The 20,757-nt window shown below is 25.8% G+C and overlaps 1 protein-coding gene across 3 annotated transcripts in view; it reads left to right on the forward strand.

The window, feature by feature from the left end:
• Window positions 1-20,757, forward strand: part of LOC112593144 (BAI1-associated protein 3) — a 153,699-nt gene that overhangs the window by 104,228 nt on the left and 28,714 nt on the right. For 2 of the 3 annotated variants that reach the window (XM_025337460.1, XM_025337461.1), the window contains exons 5-7: window positions 915-1,079; window positions 3,404-3,470; window positions 9,006-9,137. In XM_025337460.1, coding sequence (XP_025193245.1) covers window positions 915-1,079; window positions 3,404-3,470; window positions 9,006-9,137 — 364 coding nt within the window. The remainder of the gene's footprint in view (window positions 1-914; window positions 1,080-3,403; window positions 3,471-9,005; window positions 9,138-20,757) is intronic. The other variant, XM_025337462.1, reaches the window with a different exon arrangement.

Consider the following 20,757-nt stretch of genomic DNA (forward strand, 5'->3'; position numbering starts at 1 on the left):
TTGAATAGTACTTACTTCATACGATTCAAAACTTATTCATCTGAAAATATATATTAATGTTTTAAACTCGTACAATCTTTATGTAAAAAACTAAGATTAATTTTATTTTTTTAGATCTAAAATTTAACTGATTGAAAAACAAAATATACAAAACAATAAACGTTAAACTTTTTAAACTTTAAGATGCCACAATAAATAATAATTAAAAACGATAAAAGTTACACGTTTAGATGAACCCAAAGACTGACATTTAACAGAAAATAAATAATCAAAAGTTTTAGTTCAATATAATATTTGAGTTGGTTTTTATTTTGTTCTGTAGCTTCAAAATAATGTAAAATTTACATTTTATGTAAAATTAGTTAGTTTAATGGTATGATTGAAAATAGTTTATATTTATTAATACCTCAAAATAATACCTAATTTAAGATTATAACTTATTAAAAAATAAACAGAACCCTAATCAACTAAGATCAATTTAAATGTGAATAAAATGACTAAAAAAAAAAAAAAAAACTATCATATAATTTTAATTATCTAATGGTTAATATCTAAATTAGAAATTAAGTAACCATCATGACATTGTACTATTTTATTATGTTTATACTATATTTAAAAATATTTTTTTCTTGGTAAAATGTACGATTCAAAGTAAAATTATACCAACTATTTATTAAAAAAAAAAAAAAAAAACTCTTAATTTTAGTACAGGTTAAAATTTATTTGTTAAATTACATAAAAATTATTTTTATAATCATTGTAATGTAATGTATAAAAAAATAAATTTCTACCATCATTGTGTAAACATACAATATTATATTATACTATGATATACTACTTTTGATTGCCAAAATATAATACATAAATACGATTGCAATTAAACTAACTAACTTTTATATGGTATTAAATTCTAGATGGAAAACTTATACATGGATGTTCTATACACGATAAAGTACAAAGTTGGCGCTGATACAGAACTGAGTGCACATCGAGATCAACTATACGTTTACGCACAAAAAGCATTCGATGTCACACCCGAGCAGCACAGACGTTACATGGCCATCGTGCACGAGGAAAAAGTAATTTTTGTTTTTTTTTTTTACATTATTTTAATATTATATTTGAATAGTGAAATTTTACGATCATTTTCGCGTTGAAAACATTAATTTCCATTTGAAGAAATTACTCTGCACCCTAAACCTTATTATCATTGACAAAATCTTCGACAAAAAAGCCCTCTGAAAACGAGTCATTTTTAATTGGAGTGTAAAATAGGTACTAAATTCCTAAATGTACGTGCTTTGAATGGATTCTAAATTTTCCAAACTAAGCTTAAAATACTTAAAGGCTTTTATTTTATTTTATGATAAAGTTTGAGACGTTTATAAGTAATATATAACGTTAGTTTTTTTATTGCATTTACAAATTCATTATTATCTATATTTTTATGTAAAATAATTGATTTTATTCTCAAATTAAACAATTATTTTGATTAATTTCATAACAACTTCACATTAATTAAAAATTAAATAATTAATACGTTATTTTTTTCACAACGCTAAAACTGTAGTATAAAATTTATATTATTCCACTTTAAAATCAATACAAAATTTGACATTATCACGTAAATTACATTTTTTAAATACAGTATTCTAAACTTTTTGTTTTTGCTTTAATAAGTGTAAAAATCCATAACATATTCTAGGTTTTATGTTTAACTAAAGGACCATGACACAAACCGTCTAATAGAACACGTTTTACGAATTTGTAATTATGAAAATTCTTTATTCTTGTACCCCACTGGACTAAATTGCTTTTAAACTGAAACTACCTGAAATATTATTTGATCATTTTCCAGCCATCTCTATATATTATATATGTACTTACTACCATATTGTGCTAAATTTTTGTAGGATTTGCTCACGTTTTTACTCCAAACCGATTTTCTAAAGGATTATATGAGAAATCCAATTCTAGAATATAACGAATTTGAGTTCTAACATCTAGACATTAATTGTTATTCAATTACTATGCATCTTTTAAAACATCATAAATAATTTTGATGTACTTCAACTATCTAAAGGCTTAATCATACACTGTATCATCAATGCATAAAGGAAGGACAATATAATGATCAGTGGACGTATCATAATGGCTATAGATCACTTACATCTGTTAAACTTAATATTTTCAACTCATACCAAAGGTTTTTTTTTTAATGCACTTACTTTAAATACACGTTACCTTATGCACCGGGTAACACATAATCTATATATTATGTTGTATAAACCAAAAATACTAAAATGAAAATTATGTGTAAAATAATTTACTACCAACATGTTTTACATTATGAATTTATAATGTTTTTGACGTTGTGTAAAAATTTGTTAGTTTAGTTATATTAGTTTCTGTCAATAGAATATTACAAATTATCTAAAAACATATCTTTATTTCAAATATTGTAGTTTATTTTTATTCATCAAACATTAGCTTAAAGTAAATAAATAATTTTGAAGATTATTATTATTTCATGCTTGTATTTTTATCATAATATGATCAAATTTATAGCAAGTTGTTTTCTATTAGACGACTGTTCTCGTATAAGATTATTTAACAAACTAGTTAGACCATTCAGGGAATAATAAAAATGTCAGAATATAATATCACCTAAGTTGACCCTCACGTTTTATGTTTAAATTTATGCCTCAATACCCCGAAAATTATATTTTTGAATTTAAGCATCTCAAAGCTAAAAATAAAATAATACATAAATATTTCTGTCTAAGATAAAATATTATATAACATGGTAATAATTTTTTTATTCTTTTAATACATATAATTTAATAGGCATGTTGTATATATTTTATTTTAATACAATTTTAATTTATTATTTAACGTAATTATATAATACTTATAAATTATATTATTGAATCAAAAAAAAAAAAGGAAAATAAAATGTTATAATTTTGTATTCTTGTATTTTTTTTATCGAAAATATTATGCTTATAATATATGTCGATATTATATTACTTTGATTTAGTTTAGATGTATTTTACGGTTTTTCGCATTATCCAAACATAAAACTGTCGGTACGTAGTCTCTAGCATTTTATTGTAAAAGCCCAGTATATTTTGTACAAGTTTAATGAGGGAATCTGAACTCTTAGACACGAATCTTCAATTGTCCCAGGATTCCCTATTATACAATAATATGTTATGTGTAGTATAATAAAACCCAACACATCTCGTTATCGACTTATTATTTGTTACTACCAAGCCATCATAAACACTTTTTTTGTCATTATTACGTAGAAAATGTACAAAAAATATTGTATATTGTAATGACAACATTCGTTTTTTTTCCTTTAATAATATTATTATTATTATTTTTGTTTGTTTTTTAGCCTCCCATAGTTGTGCTTCATGTGACGGTGGTTGAAGCTGAAGGCCTGGAGGCAAAAGATGCTAATGGTAAGTTAGGAAATTAAAACCTTTTATCGTAAGACAGTATTCACCTTTCACGACCAAATTCCGGAAGCGTGTTTGTGACATAAGTATACACCTATAATGCATATGCGTTTGATGAATTTTATGATAATTAAAATATGTCAGTATTGTAGAACGCAATTACAAACAACAATAAATAGATAGATAATATTAAAAATACATTTTAACTATTTTTTTCAAATTAATTTTCAACTTTTTTTTTTTTTTTTTTTTTTTTTTTCATAATATTATCATATTTAAAAACGACGCTTGGTTAGACAAAATCGGTACATCATAATGTTTTTTTCTCAAATATAGTAGAAAATACTATTCTCTCAATCAAATCGAATGTAAATTTTAATGGTTTTTAAACATAATTTTACAATGATAAATGTTCAATAATAAAAGTTTTTATTAAAAAAGTTAAACAATAAAAATAGATATACCATTTTGAATATGCTTGTTTTTGATCATCTACTCTCAAAGATAAAATATCTACTCAATATTAAATTAATTTATGTATCAATTTTTCACCTGAAATAAAAATATTTTCTATTTTTTTTTTTTTTTTTATAAAAAATAATGTAGAAACACATCTACTAGCTTAGATATTAAAAATTCATATCGGAATTTTTCTTAAATAATGTTTAATCCACTTTAAAATTCCTCTTAAGCTTATATTATACAAGTTTATACAGAATTTGTTGCTGTTATTATAATATATGTTTGCATATCTTAACTCCAAATTTGTCTTTTACATTATATTATTTATAAAAATATTATGAAATATATAAAAGAATAAATTAAATAAATCATTCTCGTTTGTGTTTAAAAATTAAATACACTCTATAAAACACGAAAATAAAGATTAAAATTAAGTCATGTTTTTAACGATACTACATATTTTAATGTTTTCAATCTAATCTCATTATGGACTTAACTTGTTATCAAACTTTCCAAGGAAAAGTTTTCTAGGATACTATAATTTAGCTTAGTTAAGTTAAATTTTCATTCAAAATAAAAGTATTACAAAAGAAGTTAATTCTTATATATTTTAATCACATTTTTTCGCATCATGATATAATAATATTTGTAGTGTTTTGTTTAGTGTTAATGATTAATTATTTTACGAAAAATATTAATTCTAAAAACTATTTCAAAAGGAATTACATCGATTTTAATAATTGTTTTATTGATTACTATACTTAATCAATGTTTTTTCAAACGTATAGTAACTATTACTACATAATATCCTATGCAGAGGTGAGCAAAGAGAAGTAGTAATCAATACCTATCAGTTATCTATATTCTGTCAAGTTTTTAGATTCTGAGCAGAGCGATGTATATATTAGTTTTATAATAATCTGAATAGTGTTTTTTTTTCTGTCATCACGTTTTTGAGTAGCAAAAACGCTTTAATTTTTAACTTATAGAGTAGTTTTTAGTATTAAAATTTAAAAAATTAAATTAAATTATTAGCAAGTAAAAAATTCTAAGTGCTTTTAAACACGATCGGAAAAATAAAAAAAAAATTACAAAAGAATGGACAATTTATACAAAATCAAAGATAAAAACCTCATAATATATTACAATTTGTAAATTGTATTAATTTATTTATTCATTTTGGTTAAAAAGATTGAAAATATAACGCAAGCATCCTCATTTCAATAGAAATTTAAAGTTGCATATTCATGAATGACCCCTTCTTGTTATTTCCAAAATTAATTTAATTTAATTTCTTGTTATTAAAAAAAAATATTAGCCACGAGAACTTAGAAACTGTTTCTATTATTTATATTATCATTGTATACACGTTATAGTCATACTACTATTTTACAATTAATTATTTTTATTTTAAACAAATTCTACCATGAACCAAATTTCACAGTTACACACTGAACTTTGATATTGATTTTACAGTATAGGCATTAATAATAATAAACCACGAATTATTTTTGACAAATACTAATTCAAAATATCGCATTACTAAAAAAATAATAATAAATACTAAATTTTTTATAGTAAATAATATATATAAATTATAAAATATCCTTAAAAATAGAGACTAACATTTAATCTTTGCTCAGAATCTTGTTATTATTTTTGAACTTGTATCCGTATATATTTTATTTATAATAAACTTAACTATAGAATTTATGAATAAGGTTATTATTTTGTGTCTCTAATACTGATCTTATATTTTTATCATTTTATTTTTGCTTTGAAGAAATCACAACATTTTAAAAGTTATTATTTTACATATTTTTCTTATAAATTATATTATGAAATATTCACTTTTAAAACGACAGGTCATCAAAAAAAAAAAAAAAAACAACTCGGAAATCAATGTTTTCGATTTTTTGATTAAAATTTCACGGTCTACACTTGGTACAAATGAAAGTTACAAAAAGTTTCTCTGAAGTAAATGTGTTAAAAAAGTAAAAGAATAAAAAAAATATATAATTAGAAAAATTAACACAGTAAAAAAGAGTAGTTACAAATAGTGATAAAAGAGTTCGATCAAAAACTAACATTTATAAAAGATATTTAAATAAAAGTCATGCAATTTAATGTCGTGTACAAGTATATTACATTGTAAAAAGGAGAAAAAAAATGTAATTTCCTGTATTTTTCGAGGCGTGTGATTAATGGACACTATCCTATTTCCAATATAATCTCAATAGTTACACAATTCCAGATCGAGTTCTTACCTGATTAAATTTATCCAATTACAATAATGTTTTGTCTTAAATATTAATGGGTTAAATCTATACGGGTAGTCTTTTGTGTATTACAATTCTACAAAAAAATATCTTTGTAAGTTCGTTGCACAGACAATTATTTTAGCTGTTTAAGTTTTATCCATGAAAATCTTAATTACTTTGATACTTAAAATCATCATTAATTATATTATCGATCACATAATGAATTCTACTCAAAACTATTTTTAATTCGAGAAATATAAATCTTAAAAGCTTTTAATGAAGCAAACATTGTTAAAAATAAAATTGTTCAACAAAAAAAGTTATAAGCCAACAATAAAACTAGAAAATATCATATTGATTGATATAAATTCACCTACAAAAATACTATTTTATTGTGTGACGTGTATTTTATAATATACATGTAAACACAGGTAAAGGTGTTCCTGAATTAAAAATTGATTGATATTCCAATAAACTGTTATTTTTTTCACCGCGTGTTCTTTTACAATCTTGTGTAAAACACGTCAAAAGATATCATCATTCCCCGCTCACCTCTCCAATAGACTGATGATCTCATTTGCCAGGAATTTCATTTATACAGTTTTCAGCTACTTTAATATTTACGATGTAGCGTACTTAACTGTTCCACTCAAGCGTGATTGATTGACCCCACTGTCACAGCAGTGGCGTGGAAGGACTTACGCATAGGTTGATAGAACACGCTAAACGCGTTTCGCCGTCAAGTTTGTGTTGACGTTTACGGTTTACGATGACGGTGAAAACTGCTCATAATCAATTATTATTGGCATTATTTGAACTATGTTCAATAACTATTTCAAGAATGTATACACCGATCTGGAAATTCCTGTTTCATTAAAATAACATGTTATTATAATTTCAATCATATTATACTATTATAATTGATTACTTCTTCTCAACAGATCCTTCAACAATTGATATATTATATTTCATTGAACAAACAAATCATTAAATTTTTTATCAACGGTTTAAAATCATTTAACTATAATGCTTATGCAATCACTTGGTTCTTAATAAACACTTATTTTAAACAGATATTTTCTTGTGAATATAAATATTTTAATAAATTCGCATATTACTTGTTTAAAATAAGTTACCTATTTTAAAAATTATTTTATTAATACATATCTCGTCATTAGGACTCAGCTGAATTTGTTCATCTAATAAATAAAATAAAAATAAAATGTTTGTTTTCCGAAATGACAGCATGTAAATAAATAAAATTCACCGATCATAACGTATTTTACGAAAAAAAAAAAAATATATAAAAAACACAAATATAAACAATTGATATTATATACCTCAATTTGTAAAGTCCAATGAATTTATCGACAAAACGATAACTGTCAAAAATCCAATTATTTATTGAAATATTGTTCAGCGTCATTTCACTTTATTGTTTATAGATATTTTATCATTTTTATCCATATCTTTCACGAATCTGGATGGCTACCTAGTATTTAATAGTTTTAAACTATATTTATTCCTGTGATAAGAATATATATACATTGTTAATAAAATATTTTAAATAATCTTTAGGTTTAATGAAATACTTCTTATATCGTTGAAAATTACACGCTGTACATAAGCAAGAAATAAATTCCTTTAAACTTATTTTTAATTTAGAAACATTGATAAAAATACATATTTATAAAACAGTAAATAAGTGAGAAACATAGCTATATTAAGGTATATAATACATATTAAAATATAAAATCAATAAGATACAATATTATATATTATATACAATACATATTATTATCTAACATTTATTAAAAAAAAAATCTTGCTATGTCGAGAACTTAAAAATATGAATTATATTATTTATATATTTCTCATTCCTTTATATTTAATCATATTTCCTTTATTAAAATATTTGTCTTTCTTCTTAAACCACTTTAATACATTATGAAATGTGAATTGATACAGTTAATTGTTACGCTTTAATATGGTAATTTTTATTATATTAATTCATGTTACAGTGTGAACTCTTAATGTTAATTTATTATAACAAACTTCAATTATTATCTTTAGAAAAATAATGTAATAATAATGAAGTAATTAAACTAAAAAAAAAATAAATCATAAATTTACAAATATTTTTTTATGTTATATTATTTCTGAAATGGTTGAATACAGATATTTGTTGAGTAAATACTTGACATACCAACATTCGAACAAATCAAACGAGACCATTTTTTTAACCAAAAATTCTGTTATTGGTTGGTTGGTCGGTTATTCGATCGATATTGCACATTATATATATAAAGATATATAATACATATATTTTAGTCGCATTTGGATTGTATATTTTAAACATTCCATGAGACATCCGTTCCGGTCCAATGCAAAAAAAATTATTTGATTTTCCATTATTCGGTCGTCGGTCGGTAATAGAAGAAAAAAAGAGATAAATAAATACAAGCAGAGAGAGGTAAAAGAATAAAAAGTGAGAAAGAAGATAAAAAAATATATTTCTTACGAGTATGTTGTTATATAAATCATCACATTTTAAATGCAGTTATGCACATCAGAAATATACCATTAATATGTGTTTTATTGTCCATGCATTGTATGTATTACACTATTATTGTTGTGGAATTCTGTATATTTAACTCCTTATGGGCGGTGAGAGATAACGCCTCTTATAATAATATCACCTGTAATATAATATGCGTACACGACCAAATTACATATTGTGCTACCTGTATTTTGTACGATAATATTATAATATGATTTGGGATAGTTTGGTTGACCCGTTGGTTGTTGTCGTCAGGTTATAGCGATCCGTATTGTCTACTGGGACTGGTGAGGAGAACAGACGAAAACGCCACCCGGCTGGCCGAGGGGTCGGCTGAAGAATGTTCCACCGTACTATCGCCGGTCGCTCTCATGGCTGGCATTATCGGTGACGTACGATTATTCAACGTTTCGCGCACCACCGTCCGCCACCGTTCTTATGTCGTATAACTCAAAATCTCGAAAATGACCCTTTAGTTTAGGTCTTTTACTTATCGTCACCTGCCCATCCCACCTGTGTAATTTTAAGTTCAATACATAACCATCGTCCATCAACCCTCTCCCGCCACAATTTACAAGAATGAACCAATGTGCACTGAACATGGGTTTAGCGTCGTTTTTCATACATTGGCGCTTTGTTTGATAGTTTTGAGCATCCGTCGCTGTCACATTATTTTTGTTACTTGGTTTTTTCGGTTTTATTTGTACGTAAAAAATAAACCGTACACTCGAATAATGTTTTTAAACGATTTATAGGAAAATGCGTACTTGTTGGTTTAGGTCTGGAATATTGTGAGAATTTATTGACAATTTAAATTTGTAAACATTTTCTTGAGTATCCTGATGTCTATGTTTAAAGACTCCAGTATTGCTTGTAGTAGGTATACAAATTATACGTCAAAATGGGAATAATGAACTTTAAAATAAACGAAAGAACAGTTCAATTATGGATAAAAACGTTTGTGTGCGCATTGGGAGTACAAAACCAAATGTAGCTACATAAAACGAGTAATATTTTTTTAAGTTCTGAACAGGTGGATCATCCCAAGGGATCTATTTATGCATGGACCCCCCGCCAATCGATTTTATTAATTTACAGAAATATACAAAAACCTTTTAATAAAATATATTTTAGATTTTTCTAAATAAGAATAATGCTCAACAAATAGTGATAAATAAGAGTATATCTAATATAGAAACATTAACTTAATTAAACTTTCTTGAAAAAAATGTTAACCAAAAAATAAAGTTGAAAATGTGTTTATTTTTTTATTTTTCTATTGACTTGTATTAATAATTATAATTTAGTTTGGTTTTTTTTTTTTTTTTTGGACGTATAATTTCAGTTGACATCATATATCGATTAGATTTTATTCTCGGGGGATTTTAATTATTAACTAGTTTCAGAGTGAATGATGTTATCTCGAATATCAGTATTTCAAAGTTATCATGTAACCACAAGTTTAGACAACTAAAAAATTTGATTATCATACAATTATGTGAAAATTAATATTAAATTATTGTATATCCATATAACTCCACAGTTTAAATTATTAAACAAATCTAACATATTTCAATTAAAATCATTATATTATAAATACAATATAAACTTCAATAAAGCATTTCAAATATACCTTTATTCGTTATTATTAAATTGATTATATTTTAATTCACTCAGTCTTATAACACTAATATAAATCGATATAAATTCAAATTTTTATTGAATGGGAATAAAATATAATGTAAATACAATATTGAAGGTACATTTCTATTAAACTTTCAAACGATTCCTGCAGCAATACAGCAATGCGGTGTTCTATATAAATCTCATATACAAAAATATATTAAAACAACACTAATAAATAACAATAAAATAAAACTCATTCGGTTAGGGGTTTCGAGATTTATTCACGGATCAGTAAGAAATTGGAAAGTTCAAATTATAAAATAATATAAAAGTATGATACTTTTGTTCTAGTATTGAAGTGAATAATTTGTAGTAAGACAGTGATAAAATAATGAGACAATAATATTATACAGGAGTAGAACCAACAAATCTTTAAATTTAATTTTTACAGCGTTGAGAAAATGGGGGATTGAGATGAGAGCCTAGAGACCGGAAGAGATAGACCGAGCAATTATTTACGATTCGCCACAAATCAGCGGAGGCACTGCCATCGGTGCTTAATGAACGATTTCGGGCGGTTGTAGATTATACATCGGTGTTAATGGGTTTTCAATAGAATTGTGTCGTTAACGAGCACTCCGACACCGCTGGCTTCGAAACGAATTTCGACTGATTAAATTTACGGCGGACAGGGGAAAAAAAAATAGTAATAATAAAAACAATCGTAGAATATAAATGTTCCATACATCTACACGGGGTTGAACGGATGATAGTTGAATAATATTATTGTCGTAACTGTCAAATTTCGGTTATTTATCGCCAAGCAAGCAAAAATAATAAAAATAAAAATAATAATAGTAATAATAATAATACAATTAATTGATTACAAAAATGAAACAAAACAGTATTTTTTTTTTTTTTTTTTTTTTATTATTATTTAACACAACCCATACACAAACCGAGTATTATAACCGATTCCCGATATGCATATTGCACATTAATACTTTATTATAATAGTATGTATATTATGTTAAATAATTTATGATTTTGTTTTAGAGTCATAATAATGCAACTAATTTATTAAAACACATACATATGCTTTCACTCATTGCTGTTAAATAATATTATTATTTATATTATTTTATAATCGCAAATCCGGTATAGTTGAGTTTTGTTTGTTTATTCGATTTTTAGCCATATTTTTCATATTAAATATTTCCAATGTTTTTGGATGATTTATTTCCCATACATTTTGATGTTGAGTGTTAGTTTTTATAATTTAATAGAATTCTATAAATAATATTAAAATCTATTAGGTATCAAATTATAATCCAGTAAAACGAAAAACTAATATTTTTATTAAAAAATAACTCAAAAAGTGAATTATTATTTAATGCAAATCTTGGGGGGGGGGGGGTTCTATATAAAGATATTATATATTAAATCGTCTTAACCGCTCCTCCTAGCTTTTCGCAATTCAGACATGTCCACTGTTAGGTATGATTTTTTTTTCTTTTCGTATAATATTATGGTAAATATTTTATTTTGTTTTCTTGTTGTCAAAAAAAAATGCTTCGCCTACACAGTAGATTACAATAATATATTATTTTTTACAAACGAAGACAATATTGAGCGTAGTCACGACTCGCGAGTTACGCATATGCTCTTGTACACCATTATATTATTCTTGGTTTCGATCCAGGCCACGAGTTGTGAGTTGTATACTTATCGTACTTTACGATCATTTGTTGTGAAAAAAAAAAAAAATTGTTTACATACAGAATCAGAAGTTAGAAAACTTTCGTAGAACATACACTCGCTAGTGAATGTATTACGATGATTTCTTCGTGTATGTACATTGCGCATTGACGGTCTTCTTCGACTCCTTTCGTTCACTTATAGGATTCACGTCTGTTGTGCAAACCAAATTGAATGTAAACTTTCCGGAAATGTCCAGACATTGTTCGGAAAACTATCAAACGTCCGTGTTATTTTCTCGCCACCGTAGAGTTTTCACAGGATTGTCGTATTCGTGTGTATACGGCCGAGCTTATAACATGTTCACGGACACATTGGTTCTCCCAAAGTATTGATTCACAAGACCCACAATTTAACGTGGACAAGAGTAAGGACTGAAAAAAAAAATATACTGCAAAACAACATCAACCTTCTTTGGCCCACATAATATAATGCAATACCGAAATACGTCCGATGTTATAGTCGAATTAAATTGCCCGAAAGAGTCTCCGTCGCGTGTGGGCTAACAAATTATTGGTTATCATTGTCATTCGTCAATAAAGATTGAAATATTATTCGGAAATTTTTCCCGATTGCTATCATTGCGATATCGTAACCAAGCGTCCTAGTAAATTTTTTATTATTTTTTATTTTTTTTTTTTTTAACACGATATGCATAACATTGTTATAAACAATATTGAAATTTCATAAAATGTAATGCATTACAACGACTAGCCTACAAGGCGTTCATTGTATGCAAATAAAGTATATTTTATTATATCATTACCACCTGTAACAATATAGTTTTTTGTAAGGAAGAAGAGCGGTTTCGGACGGAGGTAAGCAAAATAAAAAATGCATCCCGTGGTGTAATGTTGTGGACTGTTGCAACTTCTCTACCTATAATTTTATATTTTCTATTTCTTTCTTTCTCTTTTTTTTTACACATATTGTTATTTGTCATTGTATCATTTCTTCTTAATCGTCATTGTTGTTGTTATTTGTTTCACTACTTTTATAGCACTTTCTACTGTATATGTATACCTATTCAACAATAATTAAAGTCAAAACTTTTTTCTTCAGATTTACTTCTTTACACTTATTTTTGTGATTTTTTCTATACTATTCTATTTTATTTTATTGCTACGTTTCTACCTCTTATTGATTTTACTTGACGAACATTTGTTTATATATTTTATTCTTCTTTTTGTATCATGCGTAGAGGCTATACGTATATGCTATATATGTATTATTATATTTTTGCGTCTCTTTCTATATTTCTATTATGATCATTAACATATAAAAACCTCGCTTTATAGCACTGGCTCTTAAAAAAATACCTTAAAATTTATATATATATATGTATATAGATGAACAGGAGTTTAATACTTTGTTTTGACGTGCGTGTGGACAGGGATTTTTACCGTAATTTTTTCCACTAAATACTCCCTGCCGTCATCAATTTAAACGTCAAGCGCTCAAAAACCTGACTGGTTATTAACTTGGTTTTTTTGATGATAAATGAGTTTTATTTTTATTTTTTGATGGTGATTAATTTCAAAAAAATTGAAAGTACATGACATCACAGATAGTATAGGAGAAATTTACTTAAAGTCAGTATCCTAATTAGTACAAATTCAATGCAATCTGCTTGGATATTAATTTCTTTTTAAATAATATTTGTTTATAATATTCTAAAAATAAAAATTGTGTTTTTATTCGTAAATTGATTTATTTTTATTTATTTATTTATTTTTTTTTTTTTTAAACAAAAATATTGTAAGGGATATTCAAAATTTGATTTCTGATGATAGTTTAATAAATAATCATATTATTTTTATTTACAACTTTTATCAATTTGTAATATATTTTTTAAGCTATATTTTTTCTTTTATTATTAGTTAATAATAATAACGCAATATAAAAATCATAAACACATAATTTAAAATTACTATAATATAAATTTTGTTTACATTATTTTTATTAGTTAGTAAAATCGTCATAATAATACTTATCGTATATGATTTTGTTGGATATTAATTTCGAATCTTTCATAATATAGTTTTCTTTAAAAATGTCTATTATAGTATGTAAGATGATTTTTTTTTTTAATAGTAAATTAAACTCGTTATTTAACTAAATATTGACTTCTTTTATCTAATATTTTATGTTTCCCTATTTTATCATCCTCATGTATATCCTAGTTAATTTTAAATCTAAGAATTTGTAGTAGAATATTTGACATTCTTAATAGCTCGATGTCTTACAGAGGATACAAAATACTTGTAAATACCTAAATGCTTTAAAACACACTAAAATATATAAAAAAATTAAATATGCTACATGTTTTTAAGTGTTGTGAGAGAACATTAAATTATCTTTTTTCATATAAAACCATTACAAATAATACTGCTTTAACAGCTACGTGAATTTTTCACAAAATTTATATTCTATTGCTATAATAGTAGTATATAGTGTCCACAAAAATTTCTGAAAATATCGAGTATTAAGCGTGTAGTTCTTAATTAATGAGCATTTAACATTTAAGGAAGAATGAAATTAAAAAAAATACTCTGTGAAATATATTGTAGTGTACTAATCTATACGTATGTTCTTTAAATGCATAAGTTAAAATAAATTAACAATCATAAAGGTAAAATAAGGGAAATATAAAATAATATTAACATTTATATATCTTACATTTTCTAGACAGAACGAGTTTCGAAAAAAAATTAATACTTTTAAAAGTGATGAATAATTATTTATAAAATAACCATTGTGCTACATACTCCCACTAATTATTAGCTTTAGATGAACATTGTTGAATAACACAATATTGTCTTCTTCCGCTATTTCTATTTTTCATATCCTCTCATCATTATAGAAACAATCATATTTCTTATTCATTTTATTATTTATTTTTTAAATCATTATTTCTGGCACCCAGTTGCCTTCACTGTATTATTATTATCATTATTATTTCTATTTAAGTAATATATCTATGAAAATATCATCAATTTTATGGCTTTACATGACATAGAAAATATAATATTTACAAGAGGTTGCAATCGTTGATGACAAAATGTCCATATTATATGTGGGAGGACGGATAAGGGTTTTAGTGGTAAATATACGATAAGCCTGGTTAGCCTTAAATAATATGACAGATTTCTGATAGACTTTAGAGCACCTACACTTGTATTCAATAAACAGTATCCAACCAAATAAAATATTCGATTTACTTTTAGCACTTTTTCAGACATATTGTCAAAAAAAAATTTTTCTATTTCTTTAGACACAAAAACTTCTGTAACCTTCAACTTATTATGTATTTTTCAGCGTACTTATCTTTATTTTTTTATTTTTTATATTGATTTATAATTAGTTAGCGTTTATATATTTTTAAGTTTTTGAATGTTTTAAAATATTAAATATTGGTAATTTGATACATGATATTTTAATATATTATGTATCCAAGCATGACATAAAAAAGTATTATTTATTTTGTTTTGTAAATATTTATATCAACAATGATATTTGGGAATGTGTTCACTATTTAAATTGTACCATTTTCCATAGCCCAGTTAAATTACAAACTGTAGACCAGTTTATTACATTAAAAATGAATTACTAAATTGTTAATACCGACTGTCCATCACTGTTTGTCTATAATTAGTAAACAAATAAAACCAATATTAGAAAGTAATGCGATTAACTCTAATTGTAACCGGACATGGCCAAAGAATTAAAAATTACATCAGAAAACCGTATCACAAACCTCAACGGCTGACGTCACGCCCCTAGTCAAATAACTAATTCATTGGTGTTTTAATATGAAAACGCAATATAGTAACTTATTTTCGCCGACTAATCTAACCATAATTTCTATATTTCTTAAGTTTGTTATTTCTTTTAATCGGTTCTACCATTGACCATCACTTCCGTCTTCATTCGTAATGATACACATCAATAAAATATTTCCGTAATGAGACGGGATAGAACGAAAAATGTTACATTCTTGGCTGAGCTGCGGGATTTTCATTTGACAATTTCAAATATAATAAAAATAATAAGAACCATATACTCTATACAACTAATAAATACTTTTTCGGCCATTGTTGATTACGCGATTATGCCAAAATATTAATTTATGAACGATGTTAACCAACAATAAATTCCAATCAGATGTTTGGGATTTTTGTACCACAGATACCAGACTCAATAGGGGTTAATATATTATTGTTCACATATATTTTACATTGCACAGACCACACCCAATAATTGCTTGCATTTTTTTTTTTTTTTTTTTTTTTTGACGTGTACGAGTATTGCGAATTTAATAATAGTAGGTAGGTACGTAGATTGTGAAAATTTTTCATAATTCAAACAATTCACGTAAAACGTTTTCATATTTTCCGGTACAGTTTTATCAGTTTTTGGTATATAATTATGCTGCAGCTATATTATAAGTTATAATTATTTTGTTTCCATTACTGTCTCGCATAATATTTCGCTAATAAAAGAAAAAAAATAATCATCAACAATTTGGGCACATTTTTATCTAAAATTGTATAGAGGTTTGTGTACAAAATATAATTATTATGTTAATTTCAACCTAACCACAATTTAGTTTTATTTATTATTGCTATATTTATACCTAACAAAGTATATATTATAAATCCTATAAATCTTGTAAACAAACTAATTAACAACAGTTTTTTTTTAATAATTTTTTTCAGACTTTTGCGTTATCTGTTTTGTTATTAAATAAATAATTCATTTTTTGCTATAGTAAAAAAAAAAAAAATAATAATATATTAATTATTTTTTTTTATATTGTTTAAAATATTACGTTTATATTTTTTTTGTTCACAAACCATCTTTCAAATTTCAAATGAAATTATTAAAATGTGCAAAAATACGACATTTGATCGACAATCTGTCACATTGTCACATTTTAGAAAAAAAATTCGTAAAAATGGTAGACGTGATATGAAATTATTAAAATGTGCTAAAATGCGACATTTGATCACAACCTGTCACATTTTAGAAAAAAATTCGTAAAAACGTTGACACAATGATAAAAAAAAAATTGATGAAAAAAAAGAAACATGTATATATTATTATATAATACAGTTTATTGTCGATCGTTATGTCGCGGACAAAGCGCGTGTTAATCTTTTGAGTGCTCGGATTTGATTTAACAGAAAGGCGGCGGACATCATTCGCGGTCGGTTTCCAATGCCTTTTTTTCGGTTTGCCATGACTCGGTGAAAATGCAACTCGAGAACAGCTGCTGTCGGAAAAGTGATCGGGATGTTGCGTTCCGGCTCTCGTCGGATTACGTTTTAAACGGAAAAGAATAAAAATTTTAATAATAATCGAGTGTTTTATAGAATATGATATACGCGATAAACAGGCCCTGATAAATTTACGTCAGAGTTTCGCGAATTTCTTAATGCGAATAATGCTGCACCGAACAATTCGTATCTCGGTAACGTTGGTGGGTTATTGTTTTGAAAAGTCGCAACGACTCTCGACGTTTTAAAAAAGTTTCACCACTCCCATCGTTGTACAATACACATACTTTTCAATGTGTGTGTATGTGTGTGTGTGTGTGTGTGTGCGCGCACGCGCGCGTATGTGTAAACATACCATGCGTTCAAATAATGGTTAAGATTATTAAACTATCAACAAACTTCGAATACAAACGATTATAATGCACTAGCAACCAACTACGTAATTAAAGCCTCAAAACAAAATATAGTAATGATATGCTATTGAAACTTTCTTACGTAGTATAACATGATATTCTATTCATTGTAAAAACATAAATTATATTTACGCTATTCCATAATTCAATTTAATTTTCTAATTTAAAATTTAACATCCTAAAAATCATATTTTTAAGGAGACATGTGTTTTTTGTATGTACTAGACAAATAAAATACATATTGTGTAACATTATGTGTCCAACTTGTAATCTACACAGTAATATATACCCTGTAAAATGGAACCAGTAAAAATATCATATTTTTTTCAATACATTTATACAATCCTAAGTTATACTATCAAATCGAGTTATCTAATATTAACTGCTAACAATAAATAAAGTATGATAGTTTAAAATAAAATGTATTACATTTATGTTTTGTATACATAATCATTACCGTCGTATATATATATAATAATCATTTCAATATTTGTAATTGAAGTATTTGATCTATTTAATGCTACAATACTATTATTGACCAATTTTTTTTTTTTTTTTTTAACGAATATTTTACTCATTCGATCAATTTTATAGTTTCTATGAAATGTATTACTTATCAATAAATATTTTATATTTAATAAACTTTAAATATGCTAAAACTGCTATAAATTTCAATCATAATTATTAACATTGTACACTTTAAGTACCTATATCAAAATAACTAAATACATAAAAAAAGATAGTAGTAGAAATGTTAGTAATTTACTAAGAAGAAGTAAAATTAACTTACATTATATTGGCAATAAATTATTAAACATAATAATATGTATTTACAAACAATAACGTTTCGAAAATATGGCGCCAAAAAACGTTTAAAACGTCTTCATGACCATTTAATCTGCCAATTAATATAGCAGCTGATGTTTTATTACGACATAAACATTTGAAAAAAAAAAACATTACTCATAAAATGTTCACATTCAAATGAGCATTAAATTGAATTTTTATTCATTAGTCATTACATTTTAATATGCACTGTCGATTGATATCGCTTGTAAAGAAATAAATCAAACGACTAATAATTTGTCATCATACATCACTCCTCGTCGTGTTCGTTTATATTAACATAGCCGTAGTAAATATAACCATTCAACTACAGCGCATTGTTGTTATCGTTTCTGTAGACCCCGGGGAACTTCACATTACAACACTATATAATTACATGTCATGTGATTACGAAAACAGCGAAACAGTATTGATGACGATTGTTGATAAATGTTTACCTTCTCCATTCGGGGACGAATTACAAACTGAAATGAGAATTTTTTCAGAGCTTGATCGATGCTTTTGTACGCAATATTGTATCGCTATAATATACCGAGTTCGTTGTTGCTACCTCTCCGCACCGACCCATGCGTCCGCCACCAACGCCGCCTTTGTCACCGATCTAATTGCCCATACATTACCCGAATACCGAATATGAATATTTTTCTAATATTTTACGCGTAAAATCGAACACAATTTATTTGTTATTCGTTTACGAGGTTGGGTATTCTAAAAATAACATAAATAAACAATAAAGGGACATTTATTCTGTATAAAAAATACCCGCTATGTAATGAATAAGCGAAAGATTCAGCATACTCCGTGGATCAGCTTGATATCAATAACTTAAGTTTTAAAACGGTGAAACGAGCGTAGTTTAAAAATCACGTTCAAATGATTTAATTCGTACACGTATTATAATATATTGTACTAAGAGTCCCATAATAATAATAATATTATACCGTAATAAAATTATTATCGTGTAAACATTAGTGAACTTTGACGGAAGCAACTCCGCGATTAGATAGCTAATATTTAAAATATTTATACATATCATAGAAATTCAGGTGCCATTAGCCGAAAATATTTTACACCACAGTAAAATAACTATACATAATATACGAGTATAGACGAATTATCGTTTGTTTAAATATTTATCTGTAATTTTTTTCCAGTTGTACAAAAGTATAAGTACTAATCTCCTTAATAGCGGTTAGTGTATAATTAATAAAACGCGTTGCAGTGCAATAATAATATGTTTTTGTTTTTTAACCACTTTCAAGGTTCTTATTTTGCATATAAAATATATAAGGTCTTATATTCTATTCTTTAATTAAAAGACCAAATTTTAAAATACTTACATTTTTCATATGATTTATTAAGTTCCTATATACTAATACTATTTTTTTAAACAGGAACCACATTTTTTATTTAAAAGTATTAAGAAGACGACTTTTTTTTTTTAAATATTTATGCTCTAGTCCTTAGACCATATTCACTTAAATTGAATAGAATCATACTCAAAAATTCAATAAATTCTTCATAAAAGCTAAAACGAGGGTGAATTACCATGTTTATCATATACAGCTATTGTGGGTATCGAGCAGATTATTTGAGCATGAAACAAGATATTTCGCACTGTTAAACGAATAATAAACACGCACTCTCACATACACATTTACTCAAGCTGAACTCACCAACTGGAACTAATACTAGCATTGAAGTATACACAATACATTATTTCAAAAAACAAGTTCATCAACACGACGGATAGATCCGAGATAAATGCATTTTTCCAGCATTAGGAGATACTCCCTAACCGTAATAGATAAGTTGTTTATTTCAATATATTTACACGGACTTCTATAGTAATACGTCTGCATGTCCCAAAGACTTAAATCTTAAAGTAATAACCACAAGACTGTCTTTTAATTAATTCCGTACAATTTTTTTTTTCTTTTTCGTTTCAAATATCATCCAAATATATTATTCATTAATTCTTGATGAAACTACTCCAAGTTAATTTTAATATGTCAGACATTTGCTTATATAAACAATTTTAAATAATCTACAGCCACTTTAGTTCGTATTTTTAACATAGAATAA

Source organism: Melanaphis sacchari, unplaced genomic scaffold (genome assembly GCF_002803265.2).
Source record: "Melanaphis sacchari strain LSU unplaced genomic scaffold, SCAv2.0 Contig1_pilon_pilon, whole genome shotgun sequence".
NCBI classification, from domain to species: domain Eukaryota; kingdom Metazoa; phylum Arthropoda; class Insecta; order Hemiptera; family Aphididae; genus Melanaphis; species Melanaphis sacchari.